This window comes from Bombina bombina, chromosome 2 (assembly GCF_027579735.1).
Source record: "Bombina bombina isolate aBomBom1 chromosome 2, aBomBom1.pri, whole genome shotgun sequence".
NCBI lineage: Eukaryota > Metazoa > Chordata > Amphibia > Anura > Bombinatoridae > Bombina > Bombina bombina.
The window spans coordinates 1,312,082,422-1,312,096,513 of record NC_069500.1 but is presented as its reverse complement, the minus strand read 5'-3'; the positions used below and the strand labels follow the sequence as shown (position 1 = coordinate 1,312,096,513).

The following is a 14,092-nucleotide window of genomic DNA, read 5'->3' as shown; positions in this document are numbered from 1 at the left end:
GTTTAACACATCAGAAATATATAACAGCCTTGTCCATACTCAATAGTTTGTGAACTCTGGCAGATGTCTAAACAAACATTACTATTGAGCTTTAAATGTCAATATTTGCAGAATGTTTAATAAGCTTAAAAGCAAAAGGTGTATTTGTTTTTTAGCTGTGCCATATTTTCTGTAAGTATCAGAGCCAAGTTTTAGTGTTTGTTTATTGGCCGTGATGCAAGATGCAGAGAATATATAAACGAGACAAGGAGTCTACCCTTTATCTACAGCCTGAAGTCTGCAGTCTTATTGCTAGGGTGGTAAAAAAAAACTTCAGAGATGACTGAGTTAGAGAAGGCAATAGTAATGGTTATAGATGTCTTTGACAAGTATGCATCCAAAGAGGGTAGCAACGCATCCCTTTCAAAGGGAGAAATGAAGTCTCTTTTGGAGAAAGAACTTCCCGGTATGCTTAAGGTAAGAACCTCATCTTGTTACAAATGTTTGTATAATCTGTAAAAAGACACCTTCCTTGTAGCCCTCTATAATTATCATTTATTAATATGTTAAATAGACAGTGGAGTCAAAATGAAAATATAATGGTTTTGATAGTGTGTGTAATTTAAAAAACAACAACAACAAATGTACTTGTTTTATTAAATTTGCTATGTTGAAGAGTAACCTTTAGTAGGCTCAGAAGAGTGTCTGTGTGTTTAGCATTCTGTGACGACAGTGTTTGCAACAATACATGTAGTATTGCTAAACTGCTGCTGGTATACCATGGAAAGGGTGTACACTCCTGAGCCAACCAAAGTTTACTCTTCAAAAAAAAAAAAGATACAAAGATAACAAAGCAAATTTGATCATGTAAATTGAAACTTTTACATAGTCATTCTAAACCATGGTTGTTTAATTTTGCCTTTGCTGTCCCTTTAAAAACAAAACAAAAATTACTACAATTTTAAATAACTTTTCATTTTACTTCTATTATCAAATTAGTTTCCTTCTCTTGATATCCTTTGTTGAAGGAGCAAAAATGCACTACTGGGTGCTAGCTGAACACATCAAGTGAGCCAATCACAAGAGGCATTTATGCACAGTCACCAATCAGTAGCTACCTCCAGGTAGTCTATTGCAGCTCCTGAGCATACTTCAGTGTTCTTTATAACAAAGGATACCAAGAGAACAAAGCATATTAGATAATAGAAGTAAATTGGAAAATTGCTTAAAAGTAAACACACTGGGTCTGAATTATTAAGCAATCAAGCTGCTTATTCCACGCAAGACTTCAAGCTTGTCGGAATCAGGAGTTAAAGGGACAGTAAAGTAAAAAAAAAATCTTTCATGATTTAAATAGGGCATGTAATTTTAAACAACTTTCCAATTTTCTTTTATTACCAATTTTGCTTTGTTCTCTTGGTACTCTTAGTTGAAAGCTAAATTTAGGAGGTTCATGTGCTAATTTCTTAGACCTTGAAGACTGCCTCTAATTTGAAAGCTTTTTGACAGTTTTTCACCACTAGAGGGTGTTAGTTCATGTGTTTCATATAGATAACATTGAGCTCAGGCATGTGAAGCTCCTAGGAGCCAGTACTGATTGGCTAAAAATGCAAGTCTGTCAAAAGAACTGAAATAAGGGGGCAGTTTGCAGAGGCATAGATACAAGGTAATCACAGAAGTAAAAAGTGTATTTATATAACTGTGTTGGTTATGCAAAATTGGGGAATGGATAATAAAGGGATTATCAACCTTTTTAAAAAACAAAAATTCTGGTGTTTACTGTCCCTTTAAGAAGCAGCGGTCTTAAGACTTAACTCAACTTAACCTCTGAGGTGGCGGACAGCAATCATCCCAATCAGATGCGATCGGGAGGATTGACACCCCTAGCTAGTTGGCGATTGTCCGCGAATCTGCAGGGGGGGGGGGGGCATTGCACAAGCATTTCACTAGAAATGCTTGTGCAATGTTAAATGCCGACAGCATATGCTGTCGGCATTTAGCGATGTCGGGCGGACATGATCCGCTACAGTGGATCATGTCTGCCCGAATCTTAATAAATCGGCCCCTCTGTCTGAATCATGAAAAAAAACATTTGGGTTTCATGTCCCTTAAAGTCTCTCCATTAATTTTAAGACATTTAACCATTTCCTACATAAAGTACAATTAGAAAACAGAGAATCTACAGGTTAATCATTACACTAGCCTATATTCACTATAATGGAAAGGCAGGTAATATGGGATTGGGAAAATATTCCAGTGTCAAAGATCAACTTTCTCTCTATATTTACTCGTGCCGCAGATTAAATGAATATAAAATGCCGTAAATTTAAAGTAATTACCTTTACATATTGCATTTATATGTTATTTATATTTAGCTATTTGGGAGATTAGAAAGAGATATTTGCTCTTTAATAAATTATTATTAATTAATTATGCTGCTAAGCCACATTAAAAGAAAAGACCAGGGCAGGGTGTACTTCAATTTCTTTTTTGCTTCCTATATATAAATATATATATTAGTTTGTTATTAGTTTTCAGATATGAAGGTGGCCTATTATCATGCTGGTTACAATTTGTGTATTAGGTTTTCAAAATCAAAATAAACAGCTTGAACTTAAAGGGACAGTAAACACCTTGACAAGGCTAGACAGGGACAGGTCAGGGCTTCTGAAAGCACAACAGCCGACTCCTTCCCACTTTTGTTATTTAACCATGCACCAAATCTTATTATGAACTAGTTTACAAAAACATTTAAAGTTTGTAGCACCCTTCTCAAAACCCTTTTGTCACAGCATATTGTAAATTGGCTGCCATTTAAAGGGACAGTCTACTTGAAATGTTTTATTGATTAAAAAAAATAGATAATCCCTTTATTATTCATTCTCCAGTTTTGCATAACCAACACTGTTATATTAGTACACTTTTTACCTCTGTAATTTCCTTGTATTCAAGCCTCGGCAAACCGCCCCCTTATCTTAGTTCTTTTGACAGGCTTGCATTTTAGCCAATCAGTGCTGAATCATAAATAACTCCATGGGAGTGAACACAATGTTATCTATATGGCACACATGAACTAGTGCAGTCTAAACCGGTAAAAAGTGTTACAATGCACAGAGATAAGAGGTGGCCTTCAAGGGCTTAGCATATGAGCCTACCTAGGATTAACTTTCAAAAAAAGAATACAAAGAGAACAAAGCAAATATGATGATAAAAGTAAATTGGAAAGTTGTTTAAAATTGCATGCCCTATATAAATCATGAAAGTTTAATTTTGACTAGATTGCCCCTTATAATAGTAAAAAAACTGAAATGTAACAAAAAGAAGAATCTAATTAAGTTTACATTTAAATAAAGAATAATCACTTGTTGTTCATCAGCCTATGTAGCCACAGTCCCTTAAAATAACAGACACCTGAGCACAAGCTGCAATTTTAGTGAGAAATAACACACACCAACATTTGCAGGCACCTATATGTGCATACAAATGCACCCAGACATCCATTATCACAAAAAACAGGCCCCCACACAGACATCAACAGGCACCATCAAGAGGAGCTGCTTTTCTGTAACTGTCATCCTTTCCCCTTGGTTGGTCCACACCAGAGAATATGCACCTTCCTGTACAAATTTGCTGTAAGACATTTTAAAACCCTGTAAACACTTGGCAGCCATCTTAGAAACCCTGCCTCTTCCTCTTCTGCTGTAAGGGGGGGGGGGGGGATTCCAGGCACCACCTGGATCCCCTTTATGAATCCCATTACTGACTGAAGGGCCAGAAGGGGCATCCTTGATGTGTCAGCCCAATCTTAATTGAAACCTCTGACACACCTATAGTAATGTCCTTACCCAAGAGGTAGTACACAAGTAAAACCAAAATGACAATTTACAGGAAGACTCAAGGTGTTATGGCAAAATGAGCTGTATTCATGTATATACTAGAGGGCCGACAACAGGCAGCAGACACTAAATGACATGACACATGCAGACCCTGAGAACAGTGCTATTTCAATATGAATTAATCCATGCACACTCCCTACCTACATAGGTGTGAGGCTGTCTGACACTGTTACAGACCAGTCCTGTACTGTATGTAAATCCATCAGAAGAGACCGCTCTACAGGTAGTCATTTCATAGCCTACAGAACCAGCCTTTGTGAGGAGGATCATTTTGATGTAATGCTGGGGAAGGAGGACCCTGCCCTGAGCCAGTTCACAGAAACAGGGCAGGTCAGGTCAGGACAGGCCCTGAAAGGGCTCACAAACACAGCAAAACAGTGAGAGGCAGGGCAGAGCCACCTGGCACTGCATCAAAAACAAATAAAAATGCTAGCTACTTTGCGTGGCTAAGGCACAAGGCCCTGGCCCACTGCCCAAATGCTCTGTATACCTATGCTCAGTCCAGGCTTGTGCCTTAATTACAAGACAGTTCTGTTGTGTTGCTATACAAATAACAATTGAGACAAACCTAGACAATTGTTTAAAACAAATTACCACTTTTTTGCTGCAACTATTTTCCAATAGCCAAACTCCATCCACCTCTTGCCTTATTTGGAGGAGTCAGTCTAGACTTAAGACTGCAACTAGGCTAGCCACGGTCATAGGGGCCGATTTATCAATGTCTGGCGGAAAAGATACGCTGTAGCGTATCATGTCCGCCAGACATCACTGAATGCCAACAGCATACACTGTCGGCATTTAACATTGCACAAGCAGTTCTGGTGAACTGCTTGTGCAATGCCACCCACTGCAGATTCACAGCCAATCAGCTGCTAGCAGGGGGTATCAATCAACCTGATCGTATGAGATCGGGTGGATTGATGTCCGCAGCCTCAGAGGCAATGGATAAGTTAAGGAACAGCGGTCTTAAGACCGCTGATTCTTAACTCCTGTTTCTGTTTTCAAGGCTCACGCAGAAACAGGGGCATCAGGGGCCATTCGTCCCTTGATAAATCGGCCCCTTAGTGTAAGTATACAGTGCATTGTTTTGTAGTTCTTGTATGTCAAAGTCAATTAGGAACAGCTAGGTAGCAGGGTTAGTCTTGATAAGTCAGCAGAGTACATTTCCAGCTCTAAGAAGTAGAACATTTTCAGAGCTTAATTACCTGGAATGGTGCAAAATAAATAATAAGTATATAGCAATATTAAAAGCAAAAATATTTGTAACTTTTAACTAGTGCTCTGTCATATACATTACATTCAGCTGTCTGACTCTTTCACAAGTACAATTTATTCTAAGCACCTTATATTTATTTGGATTAGTATGGAATACACAAATAATTATCTTATCCCCTACTCTTGATCCCACCATGTATATTGTTTACAACTGAGCAGTCATTTTACCCCTTGGCTGCCAGTAACATACAAATAAATAGTTTTAAATGCTGCTCTTCCATATGGATGACAGAAAATTTCAGCCCTATTGACTGTTCCAATCAGCCAATAGAATGAGAGCTCCAATCCTATTGGCTGATTGGAACAGCCAATAGAATGAGAGCTGCTCAAATCCTATTGGCTGATAGGAACAGCCAATAGGATTTTAGCAACTCTAATCCTATTGGCTGATTGAAATCTTAAAGTCAATAGGAATGCAAGGGATGCCATCTTGGATGGCGTCACTTGCATTGAAGTTCCAGTTTACGGCGGCGACCGTATGAAGAGGATGCTCTGTGCCGGATGTCTTCAGGATGGACACACCGGATGAATGAAGATAGAAGATGACGTCTGGACGAAGACTTCTCCGGCTGGATGAAGATGGAAGAGGCCAACCAGATGAAGACTTCTTGCCGTCTGGATGAGGACTTCTCCGGCTGGATGGATGCTTCAAGCGGGACTTCAAGAACTGTAAGTGGATCGTCGGGGGTTAGTGTTTTTTTTTTTTTTTTTGGGTGGGTTTTATTTTTAGATTAGGGTCTCGGCATGTAAAAGAGCTAAATGCCCATACAAATGCCATTTTCAGGCCAATGGGGAGCTTAAGTTATTTTAGATAGGTTTTTTATTTGGGGGGGTTGGTTGGGCGGGTGGTGGGTTTTACTGTTGAGGGAGTTGTTTGTATTTTTTTACAGGTAAAAGAGCTGTTATCTTTGGGGCAATGCCCCACAAAAGGCCCTTTTAAGGGCCATTGGTAGTTTATTGTAGGCTAGGGGTTTTTATTTTGGGGGGCTTTTTATTTTGATAGGGCTATTAGATTAGGTGTAATTCTTTTTTATTTTTGATAATTTGTTTTTTTTATTTTTCGTAATTTAGTGTTTGTTTTTGTAACTTAATGTTTGTTTTTTTTCTTTAATTTTGTACTTTTAATAATGTTTAATTGTATATTTAAATAATTTTTGTAAGGTTATGTTTCTTTAATATGTAATTTAGTTCATTTAATTGGTATTTTTATTTAATTGTAGTATAATAGTTAGGGTAGGTAAATTAATAGTTTAACCCCTTAGTGACCAGAGCACTTTTCCATTTGTTGACCGTTTGGGACCAAGGCTATTTTTACATTTCTGCTGTGTTTGTGTTTAGCTGTAATTTTCCTCTTACTCATTTACTGTACCCATACATATTATATACCGTTTTTCTCGCCATTAAATGGACTTTCTAAAGATACCATTATTTTCATCATATCTTATAATTTACTATTAAAAAAATTATAAAATAAGAGGAAAAAATGGAAAAAAAAAACATTTTTTCAAACTTTGACCCCCAAAATCTGTTGCACATCTACAACCACCAAAAAACACCCATGCTAAATAGTTTCTAAATTTTGTCCTGAGTTTAGAAATACCCAATGTTTACATGTTCTTTGCTTTTTTTGCAAGTTATAGGGCACTAAATAAAAGTAGCACTTTGCTATTTCCAAACCACTTTTTTTCAAAATTAGCGCTAGTTACATTGGGACACTGATATCTTTCAGGAATCCCTGAATATCCCTTGACATGTAGATATATATTTTTAGAAGACATCCCAAAGTATTGATCTAGGCCCATTTTGGTATATTTCATGCCACAATTTCACCGCCAAATGCGATCAAATAAAAAAAAATGTTCACTTTTTCACAAATTTTTTCACAAACTTTAGGTTTCTCACTGAAATTATTTACAAACAGCTTGTGCAATTATTGCACAAATGGTTTTAAATGCTTCTCTGGGATCCCCTTTGTTCAGAAATAGCAGACATATATGGCTTTTACGTTGCTTTTTGGTAATTCGAAGGCCGCTAAATGCCACTGCGCACCACACGTGTATTATGCGCAGCAGTGAAGGGGTTAATTAGGGAGCATGTAGGGAGCTTGTAGGGTTAATTTTAGCTTTAGTGTAGTGTAGTAAACAACCCCAAGTATTGATCTAGGCCCATTTTGGTATATTTCATGCCACCATTTCACCGCCAAATGCGATCAAATTAAAAAAAACTTTCATATTTCACAATTTTAGGTTTCTCACTGAAATTATTTATAAACAGCTTGTGTAATTATGGCATAAATGGTTGTAAATGCTTCTCTGGGATCCCCTTTGTTCAGAAATAGCAGACATATATGGCTTTGGCGTTGCTTTTTGGTAGTTAGAAGGTCGCTAAATGCCGCTGCGCATCACACGTATATTATGTCTAGCAGTGAAGGAGTTAATTAGGTAGCTTGTAGGGAGCTTGCAGGGTTAATTTTAGCTTTAGTGTAGAGATCAGCCTCCCACTAGACACATCCCACCCCCTGATCCCTCCCAAACAGCTCCCTTCCCTCCCCCACCCGACAATTGTCCCCGCCATCTTAAGTACTGGCAGAAAGTCTGCCAGTACTAAAATAAAAGTTTTTTGGGGGGTTTTAGGTTTTTAAAAAAAAATAAAAAATCTTCTGCTGTGTAGGACCCCCCTTAGCCCCCAACCTCCCTGATCCCCCCCCCAAACAGCTCTTTAACCCCCCCCCCTCTGCCTTTATTGTGCAGCATATTGGGTACTGGCAGCTGTCTGCCAGTACCCAGTTTGAAAAATAATAATGCATTTTAATTTTTTTATTTTATTAAATATGTTCTTTATTTCTGTAGTGTAGCTGCCCCCCCCCTCAACATCCAACCCCCCACCCTCTCCCAGATGCTTTGATGTTAAAATCCCACCCTCCCCAGTCCTCTCTCCCACCCTCCAGATCTACAGCATATTGATGCTGAAACAGATCCCACGTGCACGCGCGCGCCCGTGCACGTGCATGCACGGTTCTCGTGCACGCGCGCCTGTGCACACGCGCGCACCCGCACAAGATCCCTCCCCCCTCCTCCACCAATGACTGCCCACCCGCCTCCCTGAATGAGCTCCCACCCACCAACGATAACGGCCATCGATAGCCGATGCAGAGAGGGCCACAGAGTGGCTCTCTCTGCATCGGATGGCTAAAAACAGTTATTGCAGGATGCCTCAATATTGAAGCATCACTGCAATAACATGAAAGCAGCTGGAAGCTATCAGGATCGCTTCCACTGCTTTCAAAGACCAACGACGTATGGGGTACGTCCTTGGTCATTAACTGCATTTTTTTGCAGGATGTACCCCATACGTCGTTGGTCGTTAAGGGGTTAAAATATTTTATTTTAATTCTACAGGTAAGTTTTAATTTATATTAAGATAGGGATGTTGTAATTTAAATTTACAGTTAGTGGGTTGTTAGGTTTAGGGGTTAATAGCTTAAATTAGTTTTTGGCGATGTGGGGGCTGACGGTTTAGGGGTTAATAGGTTTAGTTAGTGGTAGTGATGTGGGAGGCCAGAGGTTTAGGGGTTAATACGTGTTTTTAGTGGCGGCGGTGGCAGGGAGCAGCGGAATAGGGGTTAATACATTTTATTTAGGTTGCGGCAATATCAGCAGATAACGTTACTTGTTTTCTACCATAGAAATCAATGGGTTATATGTCTTTGTCTTGCAGCCTCGAACATAAGCTTTCACTGCTTTCAGACTCCCATTGATTTCTATGACATCCGCAGGCCTCCAGGGTGGCGGATTGAAAACCAGGTACGCTGGGTCAGAAAAGACGCGAGCCTACCTGTTAAAAGTTTGATAACTGGGAAAAAGTGTCAGATAGAGCCGAATATGTATTCCGAACATCTGTAATGACGTAAGCATCGATCTGCGTCGGATTGAGACCGGCGGATCGTATGTTACGTCACAAGTTTCACCATTGCCGGTCTTGAAGCTTTGATAATTAGGTTGAATCAATCTCACAACAATTTACGATGCGGAATTCCTGCATATTTGCGGTTGACACGTTGATAGATATGCCCCATAGTCTTATGATAACATCTACAGTATAAAGATGTGGATAAATATGTTTTAACGGTCTGTGGGTTTGCATGAGAAATTCTACACACAATGATGAAAAATTTCCTAATAATATTTAAAGTTGTTAAATTGTTCAATAAATATGAAATATGAAGATTAGAAAAAGAGCAAAACAAGCAGAAGCATCTACATAATTGTTATCTAATAGCTACTCAATCTTTAAGGAGATTACTCAATATTAAAGAGACTCTAAACATTAAATCCATCCATGCACCTTCCTCTAATCATGAAAACAGCTATTATGAAACCTAAGTTACACTGCAAGTATCTGAAGGAGAGTTACTGCACATGTGCAAACGCATCAGTGCTAAAAGGTAGATTTCAACATGGCTGCACCCATGACAAGAGGGAGCAATAAAATAATCTCAATACTTTGGTTATATAATGTATTTAGTGCTCAATGTCCCTTTAAGTGGACAAATAAATGCACAAATTACATTCTATAAACGGGTGTTTGGTTCACTGGCCAAGTTCTGCTGAGGAAATGCAATCTTGTGGCTCTCAAGCAGGACTTAACCTATGTGTTTAATCCCTTTGCAGGAGTTAAACACACATGGCCATATTACAAAGCGAGTGTACACATTACCCCTTACATTTTATGGTGGTGTTACAAATTAATGGTTAATAATTATTGTGCCAGCTTTAGTATGGTGTGAGGTAGACTGATCATGTTAGATAGTGCAGATATGTAAAGCCATTTTAGCTTGTTCATTTCCCTCTGGTAATAGATTCCTATTAGGGTCCATACTAATATAATATATGTCAGATAATGCAAATACGCAAAGCTGCTCTAGTGCAATTCTTGTGCTCATGTAGTGAAAATTTTCATTTATTAGTTTGCTATTCACTTTTCATGTTAATTGTATATAGAAATGTAACACTTAAATAATACACATACACAAATAAATACATACATATATAGATACATATACACACATCTATAATACAAATACACACATAAATACAAATACACACATAAATACAAATACTCATATATATGTATATACAGTATATACTGTATATATATATCTATATATATATATATATATATATATATATATATATATATATATATATATATATATATACACACACACATTTATAATACACATCCACATTATATACAAATACATAACTACATATACACACATACACACATAGTCATTCACATACAAACATATACAGTATAATAATACACACACATTTATACACACACACAGAGCTAGATACATACATATACATATATTATACGCATGCACACATATACATACATATACTCACATATATACATACACGCATATATGCCTACACATACCTACAAGTATGTATACATATACACACACATATATATACATACACACATATATGCATAGATATAAACGCACATAAATACATACACACATATAGTCATTCACATACAAACATATATAATAATACACACACATAAATATATATATACACAGAGACACAGATACAGTATATACATGCATATATAATACACATGCACACATATATACATACATATATGCATAGATATGCACTCATATATGCAGCACACATATAAACACATATATATACATACATACATACATATAGTCATTCACATACAAAAATATATAATAATACACACACACACATATATACTGTACACAAACACACAGATATATACATACATATATAATACACATGCATACATATATACATACATACATGCATACACACACACACAAATATCCATACATATACACACATATACATACGCAAAGAACATCCTAGCCTTTTGGCTGTACTAAAGCCAAATTCGCTTCCTGAATAGGATCGCGGGCTGGAGGGCGTGCCTAGCGTCATAGGCACTCCCCCAGACACAATCCCATCCTAGAAATCACGCGATCGCATGAACAATCGCATGATTTAAATTGTTAACTTATTTGTTTACATCGGAACTTTGTTCAGATGTAGACATATAAGTCCGGCCGTTAAATTGTGCCAAACTTAAAAAGACACTAAATATATCAACATCATCATCATTTAAACATAAAAACATATCTACAATATATCAACAGTTGCAAAATTTATACAGCTATCAATACCAATGTATAACTTTGTAAATTACACCACTGTACCCTATTGCTATACGCACACTTATTTGTTTTCTGTGATTGACAGTCATCCTCAGCCAATAACAGTGTGGTGATAAAATGGAGATTGATAAAAATAAATAAATAACAGCCAATCCCTTTTTTCTTTATATTGAATGAGAATTTAGGAAAGATTCGAATTGATCCACGACCCCCATTGTCTTATAATATATATGTATATATATATATATATATATATATATATATATATATATATACAGGCAGTCCTCAGTTTACGCCGGGGTTAGGTTCCAGAAGGAATGGTTGTAAATCGAAACCGTTGTAAATTGAAACCCAGTTTATAATGTAAGTCAATGGGAAGTGAGGGAGATGGGTTCCAGGCCCCTCTCAAAATTGTCATAAGTAACACCAAATACATAATTTTTAAAGCTTTGAAATGAAGACTTTAAATGCTAAACAGCATTATAAACCTAATAAAATAATCACACAACACAGAATATATAATTAAACTAAGTTAAATGAACAAAAACATTTGCTAAACAGCATTATAAACCTAATAAAATAATCACACAACACAGAATATATCATTAAACTAAGTTAAATGAACAAAAACATTTGCTAAACAGCATTATAAACCTAATAAAATAATCACACAACACAGAATATATCATTAAACTAAGTTAAATGAACAAAAACATTTGCTAAACAGCATTATAAACCTAATAAAATAATCACATAACAGACTTCACTTGGATTTTTCTGCAAACAGTTCTTTCTATGCATTCCAATCTGGACTGATTTATAGACAGGAAGATCTTGTTCCTTTGAAATCTGCTCGATAGCTCAGATCTGGTTAAACTGATTAATTTCAACTTGCTTGGCTTTGCTGCAACACAAGCGGACAGCTCCACCTACTGGATATTTTAATAAATGCACTGCTTCTCAATGCTTTTCAATAGCAGTCACATGACTGGAAAAAAAGGTTGTTATTCTGAAACGGTGTAAATTGAACCATTGTAAACCGAGGGCCACCTGTATATTTATCATTTTTTTATTATTATTTTTTTAATAGTGTTAATTTTTTTTTCTTTTTGGAGCTTTATTTCAATATACAAGTGACACAAGACCACATATGTATAAGAACACAGACACATTGGATTACTGCAAATAAAGATATTCTTTGTTGAATAGTCTTTTTTTTGTCTAATAAATCATGTGTGTATGATAAGTATAAGTGTACTTTAAAAAAACAAAATGATACTTGGTATTAATACCTCTGTTATTGTGATTGCAGAGCTCAAAGGATAAAGATGCTTCAGACAAACTCCTAAAAGAGCTGGATGAGGATGGAGACTCTGAAGTGGACTTTAAGGAATACGTGATCTTTGTGGCTACTTTGGCTACCATGGCTCACAAGTGTATTAAGGGATGTGCACCCAAAAAATAATTTTAAGAAATATTACACTGCGTTTGCCAACAACCAAAAACATCTGAAATTGTCAGTTTATTCTTAAGACCCAAATGGTTTATTGTCAATTTCAAATTATTTTGTAATAAAGACCTGTATCACACTGTATAAATATTTGTATTTGCTTTCATGTTTGTTTTTTTATAAATTCTGAAATTTTAATGTGATTCATAAATATTATTGATTACGTTTTTGATGTAATTTAACATTAATTTAATAATAATTTATTATTTACTAAAAATGGCTACACAAGTAAGATAATTTATTTTAAGTATTGTCTCTGTAACATTACTGAACCCAACCTTTATAAGATTGGCACCTTTATTACATAAGTGTCTCTGTTATAGTGCATTAACCCTAACTGGAGCTGACATGATTTCTCCACCCCAGTTAATGGTAACCTTGAACTCCCACCTCTGCATATTAATGGGCCAGATGCTATCTCAAAGCTGTTAAAAATAACCACAAACTCTCCCCAACACAAATAATCCTTAATGGCTAACCATCCCAACCCCTCCACTGCTATCCTAACCATGCCTTCCCCCATCACAACCCTCTGATGAATGATCTTCCAATAGTTAAAAGGACAGTAAAGTCAAAATTCAACTTTTGTGGTTCAGCAATGCACTTCTAGTAGCTAGCTGCTGATTGGTGGCTTCACATATATGCTTTTTGTCATTGACATACCCTTTATATTAAGCTAGCTCCAAGTGGTGCATTGCAGCTCCCTAAACAAAGAATACCAAAAGAATGAATTCATTTGGATAATAGAAGCAAAATGGAAAGATGCTTAAAATTGTATCCTCTATCTAAATGCGCTGTCGGTATTTATCATTGCACCAGCAGTTCTTGTGAATTGCTGGTGCAATGCCGCCCCCTGCAGATTCGTGGCCAATTGGCTGCTAGCAGGGGGTGTCAATCAACCGATTGTATAGGATCGGGTTGATTTCTGTCCGCGGCCTCAGAGCCCGCTGCTTTATAATTTCTGTTTCCGGCGAGCCTGAAGTCTCGTGCGGAAACAGGGGCATCAAGCTCCATACGGAGCTTGATAAATTGGCCCCCATGAATATCGCATAAATATGATTTTACATGTTTTCAGCTACTTAACTGCAAAGGGCTCCAATGCACTTATGTATTTCTATATCTGTATCATATCTCTTTTAAACCCTTTTATATATTTACTTCAGTAATTACTTTATATATGTGTAATGCTCTGTTTTAATATGATTTACATGTGTTTTGTTA

The 14,092-nt window shown here is 36.7% G+C and overlaps 1 protein-coding gene across 1 annotated transcript; it reads left to right on the top strand.

The window, feature by feature from the left end:
- Positions 1–318: 318 nt before the first annotated feature.
- LOC128648276 (protein S100-P-like) lies at positions 319–12,858 on the top strand. The gene is made up of 2 exons (XM_053700904.1): positions 319–456; positions 12,674–12,858. The coding sequence occupies exons 1-2, from the start codon at positions 319–321 to the stop codon at positions 12,824–12,826; spliced, it is 291 nt and encodes a 96-aa protein (XP_053556879.1). The 3' UTR covers positions 12,827–12,858.
- Positions 12,859–14,092: the final 1,234 nt, after the last annotated feature.

Bases quoted from the DNA above. Each gene is read 5' to 3' on its own strand.
- LOC128648276 (XM_053700904.1), top strand. From the start codon at position 319: ATGACTGAGTTAGAGAAGGCAATAGTAATGGTTATAGATGTCTTTGAC. The intron at 457-12,673 runs GTAAGAACCTCA...TTGTGATTGCAG, and splicing joins AACTTCCCGGTATGCTTAAG to AGCTCAAAGGATAAAGATGC.